The 23043-nt window shown below is 36.1% G+C and overlaps 1 protein-coding gene across 2 annotated transcripts; it reads left to right on the top strand.

The window, feature by feature from the left end:
- Positions 1 to 1627: 1627 nt before the first annotated feature.
- On the top strand, positions 1628 to 13658 carry LOC106078487 (uncharacterized). Of its 2 annotated transcripts, none has more exons than XM_013239366.2 (3): positions 1628 to 1993; positions 10103 to 10781; positions 11511 to 13658. In XM_013239366.2, the coding sequence occupies exons 2-3, from the start codon at positions 10217 to 10219 to the stop codon at positions 12179 to 12181; spliced, it is 1236 nt and encodes a 411-aa protein (XP_013094820.2). In that variant the 5' UTR covers positions 1628 to 1993; positions 10103 to 10216; the 3' UTR covers positions 12182 to 13658. The 2 variants fall into 2 exon arrangements, with proteins under 2 accessions (XP_013094820.2, XP_013094821.2); XM_013239367.2 differs by lacking the exon at positions 1628 to 1993 and adding an exon at positions 9654 to 9862.
- Positions 13659 to 23043: the final 9385 nt, after the last annotated feature.

The following is a 23043-nucleotide window of genomic DNA, read 5'->3' as shown; positions in this document are numbered from 1 at the left end:
TGGGACCCCTCAACTCAAGAAAACATAGATAAACTAGAATAAATACAAAATATAGCAGTGAGATTTATAACAAATGAATATTCCAATTTGATTAGAGTAACACCATTAGCAAAATCATTAAACTTAAAGACACTTCAGGACAGAAGAATAAAAAGTATAGAAGCTATAATACATAAAACACTAAACTGTAACTTACAAATAGAAAAACAAAACTTATGAAATACTCAGAAAGACACAAAGATAGAGGCACATGTTTAATCCATACGCTTGAACAAATTCGTACAAGTGCTCCTTCTCCACTAGTGCCAATAGAGAATGGGATGGGTTGCCTGAATCAGCCAGGAAAATTAATAACTTAGCAGAGTTTAAGTCATTGATTAACACGCATGACTAGATTAACACATGAAATGCGTAGGACGTAATTATCTTTTTTTTTTTTTAAAGTAACGTCTGTAGTCTGTAATATATAAGATGATAAGATAATTGTTAGATCAAACCAAAACCCGGTGCTAGTGCTAAACGCTTTGCTCTAAAATTCTAATTGATGAATTGGAGAAATCAGATTTAAACAACAAAGTTTGGGAAGCTAATAATTAGGATAAGTGAACTTCGCCATGTGGAGCATCCCCAGAGAATGCTAACCATGTCTTTTAAAACTAAAGCTGGAAAATCTATCAATTAGCCTGAACAAGACACAGGCCCCAAAACTTCCATATGAAAGATAAACTCTATGGAAAGTTCAAAGCTGCCTGATCTAGAAACTATTGCGCAGTTCATCACATATATAGAACAAGTCATCCGAATCCTTCGGCATAAAAGTGTACAACGCAGAACTACTAAGACATGTTATCTTATACTTGATTTTTGAATCAGCTGAAAGATAATTTAACCCCCCCCCCACACACACACACACAAAAGGGAGTTAACATTAAGAAATAAGAGTTAGAGTTGTAGAGGTGGGCAATATAATTGGAGAGGGATGGGGGTCGATGAGAAACTGTTAACACCTTGCTGGACCGCGAGTTTACACGAAAGTCTTTTATTTCAATCTTTCTACATCAGAGTTTCCCAAAGGTTTATTATTGAAATAATAACACAAATGATCTAAGACCAGGATACACCCTTGAGAGCTGTTGTGACATAGTAATGCAAAACGCACGTTGAGAAATATAAAAAGTAAGAATAACAATATTCATAATTATTTGTTTCGACGCTTCAAAGCTGTGCGTAAATTTTAGAATACCAAACATTTTGTATTTGAAGTAGTGGAGGCTTTTTTGTTTGTTTGTTTGTTTTCTGCCTATGTTCTCTTTGTTCATGATATTCGTTTGTCTTTTGCGTAGGCTCACGTGACTCTCAGAGAACTAATTATTTTGTAAAACAGTTTTCTTTCACATGTCCACACTCCCCGCCCCCCCCCCTTTTTCCTCCTTATATAGCTTTGACGTCATCCCGATTAACGAAGGTCACTGACAGGTAAAGACGCAACTGAGGCTTCTGCTGGAAGGTAGGGGGGAGGCGGGTGGGAGGGTGTAAACATACTAAAATTAGTGCCTCGTGTCACAGAAAGGGGTTTGTAAAAGTTTGGACCAGTGACGATTGAAACCGCCGTCGTCCCGATGAAATCACTCGAGCTGAACATCGCGACCCGATAAAAGGACTTCACCTGGCTGCTTAGTCTTCAAAAAGTCGTCTGCTAGTAGATCACAAACAGGGGGGACTAGTTTCTTCTCTAACCTGGTGGAGAGTGACAGAAACTTAGAGAAACTTCAAGCCAGTGTATTTCATTTCTTTTTTGGAAACTTCTTTTTAGTGAAATTAGTCTACGGACAAATGGTTCATTTTTGTGAGTGCTATCTTCAATTTCCAATTCATAATATATCGTCTGCTGTTCAGCAGTTGGACTTAGTTGGAGTTACCTCCCGAAAGCTTCATCAAAACTTCAGCGTTATCAGAAACAGTATGATTAAGAAAGTAACTTGAACAAAGTGAGGTAGGTCTAAACATTTTTTTTTATCTTTCTTATTTTATTTATTAAGAACAGTTTTTTAAAATTGTGAATGCATGTCTATAGCTAACGTAGGCCTATTTTTTTAAATAGACCTAGGCTCTGGGCCTATTGGCTATCGAATTAAACCCAAATTATTTAAGCGGTGAAATGATCTTTCCAATATTATATTTACAAATGCTTCATATTTCAAAAATAAATAATTCTCAACCCTCTTTAAATCGTCATTTTAACTCGGAATTACTGAAATATAGAATGTAGCAAAGTCTACATTACACTTAACGTTATTTGAATCAATGGTACCCTTTAGAAATATTGAAATGCAATCCAAAATCACATTTATTGACTTTCCATGGGTTTCTGAGAAATAAAATCAACCAGAATCATCTTTCTAAACCTAGACATAGTAAAATTCTGTATATATGGAATGTCTTAAAACCTAATTTTCCCCCAATTTGTTTTGTTTATTCTCTATAACAGAAAACAATGGTTGAAAGGGAAACTGTAGAAGTACAAATCGAAACGCATTAATCTGTCTTTCACATGAGTTTTTGTTTAATTTAAATGCATGCCATGTGTCAGAGTTAGCCATGATCACGTCTCAGTACATCTACTCAAGTAGTAGGTGTCAAAGTTTTTAATCTTCTGAGCCGTTATCTTGAGTAGTGACACTTTAAAAACAAAATGACGGAAACAGGTCTTTACCTAAATACTTGTAGAAAGTTCGACACCATTTCTGATACACGGTGACGTGTCAGACAAATAAATAAAGTATATCAGGCTTAAGTCGCAGGACATAGAAGACATCGCCCTAGTAAGCTTTAAAAATGTCTTTACCTGAAACATGGAATTAGCGGGTCTAATCGTACTAGTCATTTGGAGTTCGTATGAATAGAGCTGTGGGGTATACCAGTCATTTTCACCTATAGTAGCACCAGACTTATTGCTTTGTTGTACATGTTTCGCATATTCTGAAGACAATGACATCTTAGCCAAAACCTCCCGCAGGACGATGGGGGAGGCAGTTCAGAGCGCAAGCCACATGACTAGCAGCATCGTGATGCTGTGCACAACAAACTATCAGCACTGCATCTCACAGCTTACATTTGTGTGTTCGTTTTAAAACTAAAGCGTTGCACTCGCAGATCTATTAGAAATAATCACTTAATTTACAGACACTTCAGGACATAAAACTAAAAGGTAAAGCTGTAATAAAACACTAAAACTTGATATAATAATAAAAAAAATGAGTTTTTTTGTATTTCGAAGTAATCTCTCATCTGTCCCTTGACTTTTTGTCTAATTTTTACAACCATGTAGGAGTAAAGAGACCACTTGCTATGAATACAGCTTTAATTTTACTTAAAAGGTGCTAAAACTACGACCCGAAGGCCATATCCAGCCCTTAAGGGCATAACGAAGGATCGTTTCCATTGTACTCGACGATTTTTTTATATTATTTTTACTTTTGTAATTATTGTTTTATTCTATTTATTTATTATTATTTGGTTGGGGTGCGGTCCGTGTCACGTGACAGATATTTCTATAGTCCTCGGGGTGAAGAGAGATGGACACAGCCCCGTTTTAAAATTGGTTCGTCATCCCTGCCCAATAATCGTCGAATGTAACGACATTAAATATTTGCCTTGTAAATATGAAATGACAGGGATCCATTTGGTGGTAGAACATTGATAAGACCATCTTAGCATACTTTGTGTTAAGCCTACTTAATGTGTTAAGACTACTTAATGTGCTAAGCCTACTTAATGTGTTAAGCCTACTTAATGTGTTAAGCCTACTAAATGGCTAAGAGAGTAAGCTAATTGCTTAATATTTACTTTTCTGTGATCTTATTAATACATTTAATATTTAGATCTAGTCAAGATGATATATTGCCTCTACATTACACAATATCTAGTCGCTATCCATGTCACGCACTTACAAGATTTAACTATACAACTCATTTTGGTGTGCTGACACAAGACCTGTGTAAGTTGGCCTTGGCTGACCATCTGGACATGTCACGTTTTTCTAGGACCAGGAAGCTGTGTGTGTCCCCCACAATGAAGTAGTCGCCGACGCCTCCCCCCTCCCCATGTTTATTCTTTGTATTTTTCTACACATCTAGACTAGACTTGACTTAACCTTACACATTCCCATTATTTAGTGTTCGCCACATCTAGACTTGACTTGACACAATCCGAAAGCCCGAGGGTTTAACAGAAGCTTTACATGTGTTGTTTTTTTTTTTTCTGACAAACTAAAGAGCGTCTCAACTTTTGATTTGACTAAGATCTAGACCTATAGTGCTGAAATCAACTCTCTGCCAAAAGAGATCCTTTTTTTTTTTATACAGTGTAAAATAGCACTCGTGCCATGTTATAAAATCTGATGTTTACTTTTTTTTTTCTTTAGAAAATGAGGGGAGAGTGACAGGGTGAATAATGCCTGAAATATTTTGTAATTTTATTAGGAAAAACGTCTTACTTGGTGTCCCTTATAAGGACAATGACTTTTTTTTTTTTTTTGAGACTGTTAACAAAGTGAGCTTTAGGGTTAAAGGCATTGACTTGTGTAGCCCTTTCTTCAAGCCCATCAAGCAATACTTTTATCAACTAACAATAGTGCGCTAGAGATGGAGGGGGGAAGAAATCGAAAGTTGACACTAAATAATCTAATGCACATGTGAAATATGTTCCCCTATATTCAGGGGTTTTCAACCTGTGGGTCGCGACCCCCTTGGGGGTCGATTGACGATTTGCCAGGGATCGCCTAAGACCATCGAAAATATGGATTGTTATGGTCTACTCTTCTATTTATGTATGTGTGTGTGGGGGGGGGGGGTCGCGGCAAAGTGGTAGATTATAAAAGGGGTCGCCGAGCTTAAAAGGTTGAGAACCGCTGCCCTATATGAACACAAAAATAAGGACACAATATGCTAAATAGATCTATGAATTGTAACAAAACGAAGTTTACGAACACACACAGAAGTGTCTTTAAAATTACTAGATATACTTTGTGTCTGACAATAAATACATAGACCAAAGTTGTAGAACAGGTACAAATTTATAATTGGCAAGAGACAGTCGCTGTTACTAGTAGCTTCCTCCAGGTTACACTCTGCCAGTTGAAGACATCACGGCTTTTGTCTTAAGGACCATGCTGGTTTTTTTTATTGTTTATTTTTTTATTGACCATTTTATTTCAGCTTTTTAAAATACACACACACACACATACACACACACATCTGTATTTTGTTTGTATTCCACCTCGTTCTTCCCTGCTGGGCCTACATGAGCTAGCTACTACCACTTGAGGCGCACAATATCTTCTTTTTCCGAGCTGATCTATTGTATTCCAAAACAATGTGGCAGACCTTTTAGTAAGTGTGAGAGTGTTTGGGGGAGGGGGGGGGGGGTTTACGGAGAATAGTCAAAAGTATCAAAGGAAGACACCTGTCACTTGAGATAAACCCACATAGACAGTTATGTCCCTTTCTTTGAAACACTTTATATCGTGTGTTATCTACCTTTGCTCTCGACCTAATTTAATCTGTGTAGTAGCCTTGATTATACCAGCTGATTGTTTTTGTTGGAAAAACAGATTTCCTAATAATGAAAAAAAGAAAGATGTCTCCTCTCTATCCACTGCGTTCTTCTAAAGTTCAAATTCTTTGCCGATAACCTATATTAATGATACATTGTTGAAATGTTTGGCATTTAGTTACTTTACATTGTATTGTCTAAGTAAGGTCTGGAGCCCTTTCAGATCACGTGATCTATCGGGATGTTGATGTAAAACTCATCTGTGTGTATGACAGATAATTAACGGGGGCATCCTGAAAATACCAAACCTCAAAATCCCACTCTTCATTGGGATTCGAACTCTAGAGCTCTTGTACTACTTGGCCACCAAGCATTCAAAATGCTTTTTTTTTTCTTCCCTCTCTCATCATTTGTTGTTTTTTTTTCTTTGTCTTTATTGGGTTTTTTCTTTGTCTTTATTGGGTTTTTTCTTTGTCTTTATCAGTTTTTTTTTCTCACCATTTTTTTTTTCTGTCTTTATCTTAAGTCTCACCATGTTCATAAAAACAAGGTTTATTAAACCCAGAATATTGTGTACAACCTTCTCAGGTCTGTCCCTGGCTCGAATCCTAGTGAAGACTGGAATTTCTAATTTCGGTATCTTAAGGACGCCTACCCAGCTCCTGGTATTAATGAGGGAAAAGTAAAGGCGGTTGGTCGTTGTACTGGCCACAGAAACATCCTCTGCCATATAGGTTGCTTGTCTCTAATACCCTAAACTACTTACATCGTAATGTATATATATATATATATATATATATATATATATATATATATATATATATATATATATATATATATATAATATATATATATATATATATATATATATATATACACTATATATATATATAATGTCTACACATTTTCTCTATTGACTAAATAGAAATGTGCGCAGTATCTTACGTAAATACAAGCTTCTAAGTCAAATTTGTCCGCTACAGTGCCTTTTATTTTTATTTTGTACCAGCCCGTTGTCAAGGATGTGACCATTTTAATTTATCAAAACTAATTAAGGAAATGGAATCATTACGTTATAATTTCCTTCAAAGATTGTTAATGTGGAATTACTAAATGAAATAATTCTTCATGCTATTGGCTGACAGGCTGACATAATGCTTGCTTTACATAATTTTAATTGAATTGATCCAGATCTAGATTCAGTAATTACCATGAATTGTCAAGAAGATCTTTTCAACTTAGACTTAGACCTATCATTATTAGTTGAATCACTATTATCAGTGGAATGATCGTGTAGACCGATCATATTTGTACCGGTTCGGGTCACTCATTCACTTACAGAATTACACTTCGCCATATTCATTTATATTTTTCCTATTTACCCGAATTTGCGTCATTTCCGGTTTCGGCCATTACTTTAGCGATTTCAAATCTCGTTATTTTTTTTCACACTTTCAACTGACTTTTTCTATTACCGTATAAATATGTATTTCTTTAAACTCAAATTGTTAGGAACTATACTTGCTACCATCTACTATCCAAATCAATAGTTATCTCAATTTCGAAAAAAAAAACTCTACAGAAAAACATGACAGTTTAAATCCAGACTGTTATCGCGACGACAATTGTTTTTCTACTTTATAAAGTAGAATAAAATGTCTTCATTATATGTGGCAGAATATGTAGGTCACAGCTGGGGCTGCGTAGCCACGGGAAATACTGCATTTTCCGTTAATCTTCGTACTCGAAGACCAGCCTTATTAATATTATATGTGATGTTACTAACTAAGGGCCGCGAAGAGTGCGGACTGCATCAAAATGGTCGTCAAATAGTTTATCTCATAAGCACAAAAAAAATAATTTAAGAAATCAGTAACTTATACCCGAAACTGATTTTCCACGGCCTTTTTTATTTTTTTTGTTGGTCATTTCTTTCAAGTTTTGTTTGTTTGTTTGTTTGTTTGTTCCATCATTTCCCGCTATTAGGGACCTCATTATATATATATATATTTATTATTATTAACATAAAGACTCTATCTTTCACTTTTGGAACTATTCCTTAGCAGTTGACATAACCTTCACCTTAATGTCATATCACTTCCTGCTTTCTTTTAACCCCGAGTGCCATTATTTATGTTTAGACTCAACAAATAGTTGACCCTGCCTCATTAAATCGGCAAGACATTGTTTAAAAAAAAAAAAAACCACTGCCTAACAATTCAATTCCGGGATGTTCCCGTTTCATCAAATTGGGAAACTTTTGTCTTTTCCGGAAACAAATATTATGAGCATTATTTTACAAGGCCACCGGAAAATGTTTTCACGTCTGCAGCGTCCGTATTTCATCAAATGTCAAAGCTCAAGGAACAGAAGTCCAGGGTCACTAGACTATGTATTAATGACTTCCCGGCGAATATTTCGTTTCCGTGGTGTCCCTCTTTATGGGCAAAGTATTATAAAAGCCAGTCTACTTACAACAGCCTTGTCATTATCCGTTAGGTCAGTTGCTAAACATACAACTAAACAGAGAGTCGTTTTTACAAACACGATGTTATCTACACGTTAATTCTGAAGACATTTAAAACAATATACACGAACGTCGTGTGTTTTTATACACAAGTGTAATTATATGGTGCATTCTCACGGCTGGTAGATATGTAAGATTAATACTTACTACAAGATATATATTACTATTTATTAGTACGAATATTATGTGTTTGAAATTTGAATAGATTTCTAACGTCAGATTTAAATACTCTTAGTTTATGTTAGCGCTTTAACCAGAAAGATTATGGCAGGAGGGTCTAGTTAACCTTGGTTTTTAATCACCTAGGAGAAGGAAAACTCTCCAAAACTCAGCTGGCCTGCGGCTAAACCCAGACATGCGAAGACTTTAGGAGTAAACCCTGAGAAAGCAATCAGAAGCAGGTGACCCTGAGAGAGCTTGTAGAGCACTGCTACACTCTAGCAGACCCTTCTGACCCCAAACTGTATCGGGTATTGCCAATCATTTGAACCCAACAGCTGCGTGGAACTGAGGGGGTGTTGTATGGGCGACAACGTTCTGGCCTTAGCCAATGCCCAGATTTTCCTCTCGTTCCCCCACGAGCTTAGCAACACTCTTACGACTGATACAAATGAATACCTGAATTGTCTCCCACTTTTCGAACATATTTTACGTCAATACATATGGGAATGAGTAATTGCTAGCATAGAGATAGGAAGCTTAGCCTACATGACACATATAGAAAATAGAAGTCTAGTAGAATTTTTTTTTTCATTCGATGATACAATCGATAGTTAAATGTTGAATGTCGTTTGTTACAAGTTCTATAAAAGTTTGAAGAAATTATAAACGTAACTTTAACATAAGTAAATATTTGAACTAGCTGAGTTATAAATGCAGCACATAAAAACATTTATAGCTGCCAATATTGCTATTTTAAGGGTTTTGTTTGGAAAAAAAAGCCGTATTGCCAAGTTGGCAACAAAGAAAAAAATTAAAACGTCTCACATCCAGACCTATATATTTTAAGTCCATGGTCTCACACCAATCGAGTCTTTTTTTATAAAAAAAAAAAAAAGCTGCTATCAAACACGTTATGTTGAGGAGTCAATAAATGTAAACCCATGTATATTAAAAGACATTAGACTATCTCCTAGAATGGCCCACATCTGAACTAAAAAAATGAACATTAATGGTGAACTAGGGGTAATGGTTTTAAAATTCAGCGAACGATGTGATGAAGTTCATTGCTCTAGCTTCACATGAACTAGTTCAAATAATTTGAGTGTCATTTCTGAGCGCTAGTCCAACCTTTAACCTTGACTTATCCACGCTAGACAATTTGTTTTTTTAAAGTTCTACGAATTCTTCTTTATTATCCAGAAGGGGAAAAAAAAACACAATCTAAAAAAACAAAATGTACTTCGATGTATGTATTCGTGATCCCGGATGTGGAGAAGGCCTAATTTTAAATCATAGATAAACTAAGGATTCCCCAACCACCCGACCTTTTTTTTTTTTTTTTGTGTGTGTGTCGTTCAGAATACGTCATCCGGGCTCTTTGGAGATTTATCCTATTTAATGCTGAGCTCAGTTAGGGAGAGCTCTCCAGTGTTGTAAGTTACTGGAACTGATTAGGTGATAGGCGGGAAAGAACATTTCAACTCGTTGAATTTGTTCACTACTACTAGCTCTAGTGCTTGCCGTGTGACTTGTTTCTAACCTGTTGGTTAAGAGGAGGGAGGTGTAGGCTAGCTGTACTTCAGTTTAAATGCTTTCTTTAAGACTGCGATCACGCCTCAAGTAAGTGACAATGCCTTGCTGGCATGCTTCCTATGCTTACTTAACTTTGCCAAGTAGACTCTATAGGCCAGTGACTTCGAAATAAACTGCAAGCAATTGTAACGCACAGTGCCGAAAAAAATTTATGCCAGCGTCTTATTGGTTACGTCTGCCACGGTAGTGTAGAAAATAAATGGGCGGGTCGTTCAACTTGGACACTTAGTGGCAACATTCCAGTTCATTTTTTTTTTTTATTCACAGATTTGTACTTTTGAAGCCATTTCAAGTAGTTCGCTGTGGCAATATACAGCCTTAGCAAGATCGCCATTTCAAATTATTGTTTGTACCTGAGAGCCCAAGAACAGCCTCTTGAAGATGCCTCTCGGATTATTTAATAAGAAAGACAGGATGCTGAAAGAAAAGAGCAAGAGTACATTCGATCTGTTCCACACCAGTGAGAAGCTTCAAGTACCAGAGAGAAAGTTGTTGAAGAAGAAGAGCGGAAGCACTTTGAATCTCTTTGCCACAAAATCTTCCAACACCCTGCAGGAGATCTCAACTTCCCCAAGCCCTCCGGACATTGTCGAAGGATTGACCAAAGCTGACAAAACCAAGAGCAAAAGTCTCTTTCACTTAAGCGAGTCGGTCAAGATTAGGAGCAAAAGCTCACAGAATCTCATGGATAGCAACAACAATAGCCTGGCGCAGTTCAAAGAGAAAGTTCGATTATCTACGCCTGTCAGCCCATTCCGGAAAATCAGCACGGGTAGCAGCAGCAGTAGATCAAGCAGTAGCTCGGATGACGGCGTGGTCGGAAAGAGCAAAAGCAAAGTCAGCACGCCTTCAAAACTTCGCTCGTCCAAAAAACGTGCTCTTGGTGCCAGCACTGAAAGTATAGAAAGCACTAGGGAGAAGCGAATGGCAGACATCGTTCAGCTTGGTAAGTACATTGAATTGTTTAGTGCTTATTAATTGATATTAATTTAAGCCAGTGTTTCCCAGCTGTGTTCCGTGAAACCCTAGTATTCCGAGTGGCCTGAATAGGTGTTCCGCGAACTACTTGAATAATTAACTAATAAGCCAACACGTGAATTAGGCCTAATCTCACTTTTGAAAAAAAATAAGCAAAAGTGTTCCGCTAAATACTAAGAATGTGTGAAAGTGTTTCCGTTAAGGCAAAAGTTTGGGAAACACTGCTTAAAGCTATCAAGCGATTCATGTCAGGCAATTAGTTTAAATTTAAAAAAATGGCTTTTTTTTTTAAAACCCGTTATATTATATTTCTTTAAAAAAAATGGTTTACTATAAAGCACAAGTTAGCATAGTTTGAAAAAAGTCAAGTTAAGGTACATTTTTCATGGGGGAAAAAAGGGGCGGTGGTGAGTCAGCTGTATACGACTATGTAGTAACAAATGAAAAAAAACTTTCAGATATTTTAATTGGCCTTTTATATATATATATATATATATAGTTTTTATGCCCTTGCATATTTGTTATTACATTTATGTAAATAATTTCAATCGTTATGATAGAAAAATTATTTTATGCTACCTATCACAGAGAGTATTTTTTACTCATTTGCATTTCTAATTAAGCAGATTTCATAATTTATGAATTTTCTTCTCACATTGTATGATTGACGTCACCGTTTGTTTTCTCTCACTGACAGATAATTACATCGAGTACCTGAAGAAGTCGGATGATTGTAGCATCGTCAACATCTCAAACCGTCTATGCTGCGCCCAGGTCCTCAGACTGGTGCTCTTGAGACAGCAGCGTATGCTGGACAATGACGTCCACCACACCAGCGCCCAGGAGAGAAATGCGTTCATCAACTACAGGAACAACTTGAAAAGCAACGCCGACAGAAACCCAGCGGTTCTCAGCTCTGACCAAAGCCCTCCACTCAACAATGACAATTCTGCTCGCACGCTGGACAATGCCCCGCTCGACAACAGAAACCAGTGGTCAGCTGAGCATAGCAGCAGCCCCGCGAGCTCACCAGAAAGCCAGCGCGGGGATCGCCTCTTCACTCGCAAGGGAAGCAACAGGAAGTTTAAGCGAACCCCACCTGGCCAGTCCGATTTCCACAAAAACCTGGCTCGTAGTAATATCAACAGTTACCATAGCGACACCAGTCTTCACGAAGATGACGAAACAAACAGCACCGATGAAAACCTGAGCAAGAAGTGGAACTCCATGTCATCGACAAGCCTTGCAGATAGTACTTGTGATCTGAGCCCCAGCGTGGGTCAAAATGTCGATGAAGTCCCAACTAGTCAGCACAAAAATCAGCCGCTATCCATAGCAGTATTCTCCAGTGATGTGGAAATCTATTGACGAACAGATTTTCTTAAGACGGAATCCTTGCAAATAGATCTATTTGCAAGCACGTATAGAAAACAAATCAAAGCAAAACGTGAGTCTTAATATTTTAATGAGACAAAGTATTTCTTTTTTTTCAAAGTGAGTGTCTTTCCATTATTTTGTGACTTAGCTTGTAGATTGAAATCCAATGACATGTATTTTGAATGCTTATTTATTCTAGTATCTAAACATGGATCTATGCATTATAAGATTCATGTTTGAACAAAGAGCTTACACTATTTAATGTATATTAGTATTATGATTTGTATGATTTTACCATCATTATCAATGTTCATGTATTTATAAATCATTCAGTTCTTGTATTACATAGACACACGAAGTTATGATCCTAATACCTTGTTTTTTTTTCCAGATAGATTTTAATATCATTTGCTAGTTATGCTAATGTAATCTAGTTAATTTATTATTATTATTAGTTAATTTATTTATTGAGGCTGTATTCTATTCATATGATGTACATGTAGAGTTGTATTCTTATCAAAAACTCGGAAGGCGTTTGTAGTATTTACTTTAAAATTTTGTGTACTTTACACTAAACAGAGCTTTTGCTATGTGTCCTCGGTAATGTATATAGATGCTTTGATATTGTGCCAACCCCAATGTCATATGTGTAGTATTTATTGCCAACTACTATTGTATGCATGAGATAACTTACAAAGCTATTGATGTACAGGATTGTGTGTCAGAGTTGCGCTGTGCAGTGATAACATTACCATTTACCCGAAGTCTTTCAAAAAAACTCCACACCATTTTTTATGTTGTACATTCAACGAGTCCATTCATTCATAGTTGGCAATATCATTCTCTGTGTTCATTCTTTTATGTTAACATGTTTAGAAAATTAGCTCTTTTTTTTTTTTTTTTTCAAATAATATATGTTTTAATTGAAATTTTTTTAAGATTTAAAAATACTTTAACATTTTTACTGGGATAATAAGTGAGGATTAACAAATTTGAATGTAAATACATAAGATTATGTTAAATATTATTTTTATTAGACAATACTAGATACAAGTGCATGTATTTGTCAGATTTTTATGCAACTGTTTGTGTAACAATTATATGAAGAAATTGGCCACAATATGTGTTGTTTTTTAATGAGATATTTAAGTATTAATAAGCACTGACATTTGTAAGAATAGAAACTTTTGTAATGAATGTAGCTAATTATCATTTCTTTTTTAAAACAAGCCAATGAAATTTTTTTTTATCTCTAGATGCAGATCGTTAACAAATAGTCTTGAGTCAATACAAAAAAGCAAAGGTTAAAAAAAACAATGTTGGATACTAGATCTCGTCGATTGATTATTTTATAGTGTGGCAGGTTGTACCAAAGAAAAATAAGGTGGCATGTAGAGGGAGATTATTAATTTTCTGTGTTTTGTGAGCTCTTGATGTCTTAATAAAATTTGAATCAATCAGATAATAATGTGTTTAATGTGTTTGTGTCACGTGCTTCCGTTTGTCAATATCCTGTGGTTTATTATTGACTCCTTCCGTTTAAGTTATATATATATATTTACAAAAATTACCCTCTTCCATTTGAAGAATACATAATCTGCATAAATTCAAAATACAAAAAATGATTATATTAATAAATCAAGAAATACGCATTCACCATTCCACAATTTGGATAATCTACAAATGGAAAAATACTTGTATGCTTACATTGCAAATCTAATATGAACGACCATAACCATAGAGATTATACCCACTGCTACAAAGGTGAAATTAGGCTACTTATTAACAAAATATCTCAAAATACTGAAAGTTTCCTAATAGGCCTATGCTAGACATACAAAAAGCAGCAACGAATTTATATTCGGTTGATAGCAAAGCAAGCTAACAAAAAGTTTTAAGAACCTGGCCTGTATTCATTGTTTGGAAAAATATCACAAAAATACTTACATAGTCATCAATACAATTCAACTTATGTTTAGTGACTGTAGTCCTATTTGAATATTGACTTATAATCCCATTCAAATGGACAACCTATCCCATAACCAAAAATCTGGCAAATTTATTCAAATAAGATTTTCATAAAGTAGTGAAAGTAAAAAAAAAGCGTTCCGGCATCTATGGCGTTGCTAGGAATTAGCCATCGTTTGGGGGCCTGCGTGGGCTTTATCTCTTTGGGGGCCCCCGGCATTTTGCATTTGAAGGCCCCCTTCAAGTGTGGGCCTAGGGGGAATTTTCAAATTCTTCCACCCTTGCTTCGCCACTGTCTGGCATGCTTAAAATGTATCATGCTCATAGACGAAGACATAGACTGGCTAAAGACTATATATTTAATTGCTCTTTTTTTTTTAAATACCGACGGTGAAAAATGGTTGTTAAAAAATCTATGAATTCGCTCTACTATTACTATAAATTACTATCTTCAATTGAAGTCTCAACACTCTTTCTAGATCTAATTGCTAGATCTAGAGTTTAGTCCACTTGAGGGGGGGGGGCCACAAATGAGTGTTTTTTTTGCATTAAATATTACGCAAAATGCTGGGCCCCCATTGAGATCAAGCCCCCCCCCCCCCCGGGCCCCCAAAGGATGGAAAATTCCTAGCTACGCCACTGACCAATCGCTTTTACTTTTTAGAGTTGAGGCGCCGTAAAGATCCCGAGATCAATAGCCCCAGCCTTCGCGAGGATTCGTTTTAATCCATACCTTAAAAGTCTTATGCCTTCTCGATAATGAGATTATTTTGTGCCACAAATCGAGCTACTAAGACAATTAGATACTGCGGTGCTACAAAATGTGCACAGAATTGAACATAGGCCTATACCTTCGTTTACCCACAATTCCTTTAGTTTGTACACCGGATACACCCAAAATACTAGGCTATTTATAGTTTTTTTCCCGCCATGTATGAAAATCTCCACAAAGAAAATGATGTTTGTACTCTTACGTTGATTTTCGCGTGGCAAAGAATCAACCACTACAAAGATCTGATAGTCCTATAAACTTTCAAGGATAATCTTTTTTTAACAATGATATAGACGCCTAGATCTAGTAGAGATTCTAGGTTATTTCTGAAAAAAAAAAAATATTTAAACGCATATTTAAACGCATATGCTATTTAAACGCATAGGCTATTTAGACGCATAGGCTATTTAAACGCATATTTAAACGCATAGGCTATTTAAACGCATAGGCTATTTAAACGCATATTTAAACGCATAGGCTATTTAAACGCATATTTAAAACGCATAGGCTATTTAAACGCATAGGCTATTTAAACGCATAGGCTATTTAAACGCACATTTAAAACGCATAGGCTATTAAACGCACATTTAAAACGCATAGGCTATTTAAACGCATATTTAAACGCATAGGCTATTTAAACGCATATTTAAACGCATAGGCTATTAAAACGCATAGGCTATTTAAACGCATAGGCTATTTAAACGCACATTTAAAACGCATAGGCTATTTAAACGCATATTTAAACGCATAGGCTATTAAAACGCATAGGCTATTTAAACGCATAGGCTATTTAAACGCACATTTAAAACGCATAGGCTATTTAAACGCATAGGCTATTTAAACGCATAGGCTATTTAAACGCATAGGCTATTAAAACGCATAGGCTATTTAAACGCATAGGCTATTTAAACACATAGGCTATTTAAACGCATAGGCTATTTAAACGCACATTTAAAACGCATAGGCTATTTAAACGCATAGGCTATTTAAACGCATTTATAAACACTATGGATTTTAAAAATGATACGTTCTGACATGTTGGTTTTGGAAGCTTGCCAGGAACATTTCATGACCTTCATTAGAGTAGAAAGATCTGACGACCAGTAACCAGATTGTATCGACATGAAAAGGGCGGCCGTAACATTCTCAAGAGGTTGTCCTTTTCACTACAGCAGACGCAGTCATTCTGGCTTAGGATCAGGGTTATGACACGCGTGGATCTTACACGGGTCTCAAACTGATGTCTTAACCATGTCTTTTATACAGACATACGAGCATTCAGTGAAGTAAACTTTGAGGGAAAACGAACCTGATGCACTGAATCGAATCTCGGTAAAGACTGGGATTTTTTGAATTTCAGGATTTTTAGGGTGCACCCTGAGTTCACCCAACTTTAATGGGTACCTCACTTAAGTTGGTCGTTTTGCTGCCTACAAAAAAAAAAAACAGATGACCTTAACATCATCTGCCCTATAGATCGCAAGGTCTGAAAGGAGAACTTTACTATACTCTTTACTAGTTGATATATGTATTATAAATATAGAAACATTTTGTTCTCAACTAAACGAGTTTGTTTTACCCTCAGCGTCATGATGTCTCTCTAGATCTCAAAGGCGCAATCTTATCTTATCTTATATGATACAGACGTTACTTCAAATCTCTAGGAAAGCAGTACATTTTGGAGCCATCTCTATCGCAGGAGCTGCCGGGATTAAAATCTGAACTCGTGGTCCAAAAATTAGCTTACGAAACTGACTATAAGACAAGAAAAAGTTCTCTTAAGAATTTTTATTTACAAGTTTGGATTTTTTTTTTTAAATCAACGTTTTAACACAAATTTTACCCCTTAGATTAAACGTTTTACACATCAAACTAGTTTATCAACTAGAATGTAATAAAGAATTGAACGTTATTGTAAAGGCAATCTCCTCTAATTTCCTTTGAGTCTGCCTTAACAACGCTCAGAAACAAGCTCAAATGGAAAGTAACAGTTGTCAACAGTAACAAAGCCGCAGCCAATTGAAGAAGATATCCATCAGAGACGCTGGCGATTTAAAGGCCACACCTGAGGCAAGCCTGCATCCAGCATCACAAGACAAGCTTTAACACCTGGAACCCCCCCCCCCCCCCCCCAAAGGAAAGAGGAAGAGGGGACTGCACAGAAATACGTGGCTCCGAGCTATGGATGCAGATGCCAAGCTGATGGGCAAAACTTGAGGATAGCTGAAGAGACTTGCCTTGAACAGAGACGCCTGGGGGAAGCTGATTTTACGCCTAAGCCCGAGATGGGACCACAGGCAGAGATGATGATGAGATGACAAATATTATGAAATACACAATTTTATTATATATAGTCTATAAGACTTGTAAACATTATTAATCTAGCCGCTCTTTTGACCAATGAAAACATTTTAAATTAATCTAGACCTAGGCCTATATTGTAGCCTATTTGATACTATGTGTACACATTGTTTTAGCAGTAATAAGTAAAGAACCAATCTATGTTTTTCTAGTTTTAACGGAATTCCAATGAACAGTGTTTCTTTAGATCAGCAAATGTGCGAAATATTCAAATAATTTTAATATTCGACTGAAGCGATTATCACTATCCCTTCAACTAGTATAAGGCATCTATGTTTATAGATATAATAATATTGTTTAAGGTATAAAACTTAAATGGATTCAGTTATAGAGTTTAATTGTATAATGACTAAAGGATAGAATTTGACTAGGGATAAATTTTAATGCAATTGATTTTTTTTTTTACATGTTTTGGCTGTTCCTTCTGATTTCAAGATAATTACGTCCTAGCCCAAACCTACCTCATGACGATGTGGATGGCAGAGGGCATGGTTTGAACCAGGGAACATGGAGACCACCGAACGACAGTCCAGACCGCATACCACCAGGTAGCCGTCCATAGATATCAAATGGTAAAATGAACATATGTTAAAACTAGAATGCTAACATGTCTAATAATCCGTTTTCTTGGCTATTAACTCTTTCTCTCCTAATCGACGATACCATCGTTGATTTAACCTCATTTAATTAAAGTTTAATTTTTTTAACTTGATTTTGTGTTATATATAAAGAGCATGCATTTCCCTTTAATTCTACACCAAATACAACATTTTCTGATAACAAACAACAAAACTATTGAAGCCCAACCATAACAGGGGTAGTGAAATAGTAATGAGCAAAATGAAGAATTCCTTCAAAATGTTGAAAAATAATTACGGAGAGAAAGAGTTAAAAGTATGAAACCCGCTGGAAGTCTTTTGTTCTTATTTCACACTCTTGGCATTAAAAACACAATAGGGCGTGGTGGCCTTGGTAATAAAGTGCTCTCTCGGTTTTATGTTGTCTCAATGTGACCATGTCACAGTCTTAAACTTTTATTAATGTGTCGGTCTCCGAAGAAGAGATTATAAACCTTGACATTGGCCTGTTCACCACCCCGCATTCTCTCTTTACGACACGTACGCTGACACAGAGACACTCGATATCAGACGGATGTGACGACATGAAACTGGTCAATGTGACACGAGACTTAAACTGGAGGCTCTCGGGACCATGGCCGAATTCACGGGAGTGCCGACAGTACAGGCCTCGCCTTCAGATGGAAAGGGGTTTTCACAAATTAATTATCTAAGGGGAAAAACTCCACACTTGGAACTATATCTCTCAATAATGTAGAATGTATTTCCCTTAGTCGATATCTGGCAATATCTTTAATTACCAATAATTAATCGACTAATTGGTTAATTTTTTAAATATATTCTTGTTTTGTTTAAAGTTTCAACTTGATCCGAGAATGGGCGTGGGAGAAAAAAACGTTTCAATTATCTAAGGGGATGAAACCCAGCATAATTAGCAGTATCTGTGAATACTGATTAATTTCCCTAGTTGTTATCAAACAAAATAATTAATTACCAGTAACTAATTGACCAATTGGTTAATTTTTCTGATTGATGCATGTCATGTCTATGCAATTGAATAATGGTGCGAAATTTCATCTTGATTCGAGAATGGATGTGGGAGAAATAACGTGTACACACATTTTTACCAGACAGACAGACAGGCTGACAGACAATCAGAGTGAATTAAAATTAGCTTTGATAAAATGTTACAAGAAAGAAAATGACATAAAAAATATAAGTAATATAATGTGTCATTACGCTAGCCTTTAATTGAGATCATTTTTACTAAAGACTTCACATGAGATCAGGGTCCTACACAAAAATACTGCCCAGGGTGTCCACGTCTTTAAAGTGCTGTACTCAATCGTGACCTCCGTGACCCCAGGCCACGTTGGCTGTGACTCAATCTGCCTGCATCAGATAACAGCTGAGAGCGAGACAGGAAAGATCTTGGCTCGAGCTTCGCCGTCATACTCACGTTGGTGGTATCACCTCGAAATGCGGTGCATGTCTGTTCTCCTTTCACTGGAAATCCCTCTCAGGGTGAGCAAGTTTAAGACAAATACCGAGCAAGTGCCCGAGAGTCGAGACGTCATTTCAGCCTCGGCCACGAAAATTTTGACGAAGGTCGGGAAAAAAAAACAACTTCCCTGTTAAACACTGCCAACTTCAGATTGGTCAAATGTTATATCGCTTTAAGCTCGGTACGTGACGTTTTGGCCGCGCCGTTTTGGCGACGGGACGTTTTGGCGCGAGCCGTTTTGGCGACGGGACGTTTTGGCGCGAGATATCATTTGACGATAATTTAATAAGAACGTAGCTTTTATAACAATGTTTATTTCACTCTACCATATTTTACCATAATATTGTATGTATAGTATGAATTCTAACACCGTTCAGCGAATTGTTGTTTTTTTTTTAATTATAAAGGTTTAGCTTATTTCATGAATATAGGCCTATAATAAGTCAGATTCCTGAATGGTAATGACATGCTATATGTGAGTTCTGCTAATCGCACTGGATGACATTTTTGGATCTCTTTCCAAAAGATTTTTTTTTTATTTGACATTAGTGTAATATACGAACTATACGAATTTTGAGAAACATGGTACATGTATTATATTTTTACTTATTATTAGCAAGTGTTTGGTATGTATAGTTGGAGATACCATACAGTCATTAAATAAACCAATGTTAATGTAAACAAATAATTGCATCAATTTTTAGTCTATCATCGTTTCATTTTGTTTTTTATTTTTGTTTTTAATTTTAAAGTAATATCTTAAAAAACTTTTTTGAAAATAAAAGTGTGCCTCTAAACACACATACACAAGTCAAAATGTTTATTAAAGAAAATGATGTGAAAAACAAACACACATTTACATTTAGTACGTGAAAAATATGTCTTAACACAAACACTCATGCAAAACATAGATATGAATAATTCTTTTTAAAAGAAATAATACAATAAACGTACATAATGTATTTCATGCCAAAACGTCCCGTCGCCAAAACGGCTCGCGCCAAAACGACCTTCGCGCCAAAACGGTGGCGCCAAAACGGCAGCGCCAAAACGTCCTGCTTCGCTTTAAGCTCAAGAAATCATAATTTTTCTTTTCGATTCTGAATTTGGGGGGGGGGGGGGGGGTGGATGGGCTGTTGATGAACTTCAGTTTGAAAAAAAAAAGGGGGAAGGGGAGGTAAATATCTGCGTCTAGGTAACAAGAGGAAAGTAGAAAAGGAGAGTGGTTTATATTTTAAGCTGTCAGGTTTTAAAATAATGAGTTTAAAAAGAAATCGAGATTCAGGTTTAACTCATTTAATGACTTGACTTGAACCCAACATCATCTGCCTGAAATAAACATAGACTCTAATGTCTTGTTGGTGACTTGAATTATCTTATAGCTATTAGCTAGTGATGACGAAAAATCGTCTTATCTTATAAGTTAATCCCAGGCCATCATTCAAAACAAAGAAGATACTAGCCTAATTGTGTTTGGTAATTAGTGAAAATAGCAGATTTGCTACAGTATACTTTTTTTTTCGTATAACTAAAATATGCATACCTAAAGGTTCAGATCTAATTGTTTTTGTTGACAAGTATTCTATCACTTTGGCCTTCATCGAAAAAGCCATGAACTAGATATAAGCCTAGTGCGTTCTTCAATGATCTAGGAAGCTTTACGTTGTTGCGTTGTCTTTTATTATTGAAGGCAAATGATTATACACCTTACTGTATACAACCATTATACGCTATTAGCATATAATTTTAAAATGATAAATAGGTGACCGATGTTTTGCATTGATACTATTTAGGCTAATAATAGATGGGGAGATAATGCAGGCAGATTTTAGTATACAAAAAAACTTTTGTATGAGTGTTGTATGTTGTCCACGTTTCTTAAGGTCGTTCATATTGTTTGATAGTTGATTTTTTTTTTTTTTTTACTCATTGTTAGATCATCTAGACGTTATTGACGTCACAAAAGCTTTTGCGTAAGTGGGGGCTGAAAAATGAATTGTAAAAAGAGTTTAATCCGTCGTCTGCGTTTACCTGAAATTTGGCACGAGACCAAACGAGTTCAACTACCACTTCTGTAGACTATGACCTCTAGAGTGTAAGGCTTTTGTCTTTTTAATAGCTTGTAAGTAGAAAGTTTAGTTTTGGTTTCTTAATTAGTACCAGTATCACGCAAACTACCTCTACGGGTTTTTTTTTTTCAATTTTTCCCAGTGAAGAATAAGATTTTTAATTTTGGATTTTTTTAGGGCGTCCAACTCTAACTGGTACCTGACATTAGTTTGGGAATAGTAAGGGCGATTAGCTGTAGTGCTGGCAACATAACACCCACGTTAACCGTCGGTAATAGAAACAGATGACCTGGAGATCGCAAGGTCTGGAAGGAATACTTTGCTTTATTTCATTGGGGTTTTTGTTTTTTTTTAAAGATGATAATCCAAGTCTCAGGCAAACCTCTTTTTAAAAGGACTCGGCAGGTTTAACTGGAGAGACTTAAAACGAAATTATTTACAAACAAAGTTACAAAGACCGTTTGTGTGGAAACGCAAACTCAGAAACGGCCCCCCGAAGTGGTCCGCTTAGGCAGGTTTCAATATTTTCAGCATGAATATCAGAAGCTTTGAACTACAAACTATCGACAACCCGATCTCCGCCTATACAAAAAGATGTGTATTGCGACTGTATTACCGATACTATTGTATTGTCAGGGGACTGACGACATGAGATCACAGGGTATAGAGAGAAATTAATGTTATTATTTTAAACAAACGGACCAAATGAAACAATGTTTCTATTTAAAATATCGATTAAAAGCAACTACTTGATCAAATGTAAAGTCAGAAATAAAACTGGCTGCCTGGTCGTGCGGTTTGCGCGCTGGACTGTCGTTCGGATTTATCGACGGTCGAGAGTTCAAACCCTGCCCGCTCCCATCCCCCGTCGTCCTGCGGGAGGTTTGGACTAGGAAGTAAACTATCTTCAACTCTGAAGGAACATCCGAAACATGTAAAACATTTTACAAACATTTTAGACACGGGAATAAATATTTCAACAAGATAAACTGTTAATTTACACACACACACACACCTTGCACAGCCCTAATTGCACGCGGTATTCAAACCTGTAGCAGCTAAACACATTACTTCTAACATCTAAACACATTAGTTCTCGCAGTTAAAAACGTTCTGTACCAGCTAAACACACGTCACTTCTGCCATTTAAACACATCGCTTCTCTACCAGTTTAGCGCACTTCTCTCATGCCATTTAAACACGTTGGTTCTAGCACTTTAAAAAATAATATCCTCTACCAGATTAACACATTATTTCTACTGCACCAGTTTAACGGATGTCTTCCAAAACACGTTACTTCCATCATTATTTTAAACACATTGGTTCTAACGGCTAAACACATTACTTCAAACAGCTTAGCACTGCTTTTACCAGATTGCTTCTCAAAGACATTGGTCCAACTTCCAGTTAAGACCAAACAACCACAAACTGCAGAGACCAAACCAACCTCATCACTCTGAATTAATAATAATAATAATAAAAACTATGCATATTTTTTTTTACGAATCAATTTTTTATTAAAATTAATTGTCAAATAAAAGAAATTCTATCTAATGACGTGTACAATTACAATGTCAAAAAAAAAAAAAAAAAAATACAGA

The sequence above is a fragment of the Biomphalaria glabrata genome, chromosome 4 (assembly GCF_947242115.1).
Source record: "Biomphalaria glabrata chromosome 4, xgBioGlab47.1, whole genome shotgun sequence".
NCBI classification, from domain to species: Eukaryota; Metazoa; Mollusca; class Gastropoda; family Planorbidae; genus Biomphalaria; species Biomphalaria glabrata.
The sequence above is the reverse complement of the archived record's forward strand: the minus strand, read 5'-3'. Positions and strand labels throughout refer to the sequence as shown.

What these genes read in the sequence shown, in the direction of transcription:
- LOC106078487 (XM_013239366.2), top strand. Translation starts at nt 10,217, where the DNA reads ATGCCTCTCGGATTATTTAATAAGAAAGACAGGATGCTGAAAGAAAAG. An exon ending in GGCAGACATCGTTCAGCTTG is followed by an intron (nt 10,782 to 11,510) that starts GTAAGTACATTG and finishes TCTCACTGACAG; the next exon opens with ATAATTACATCGAGTACCTG.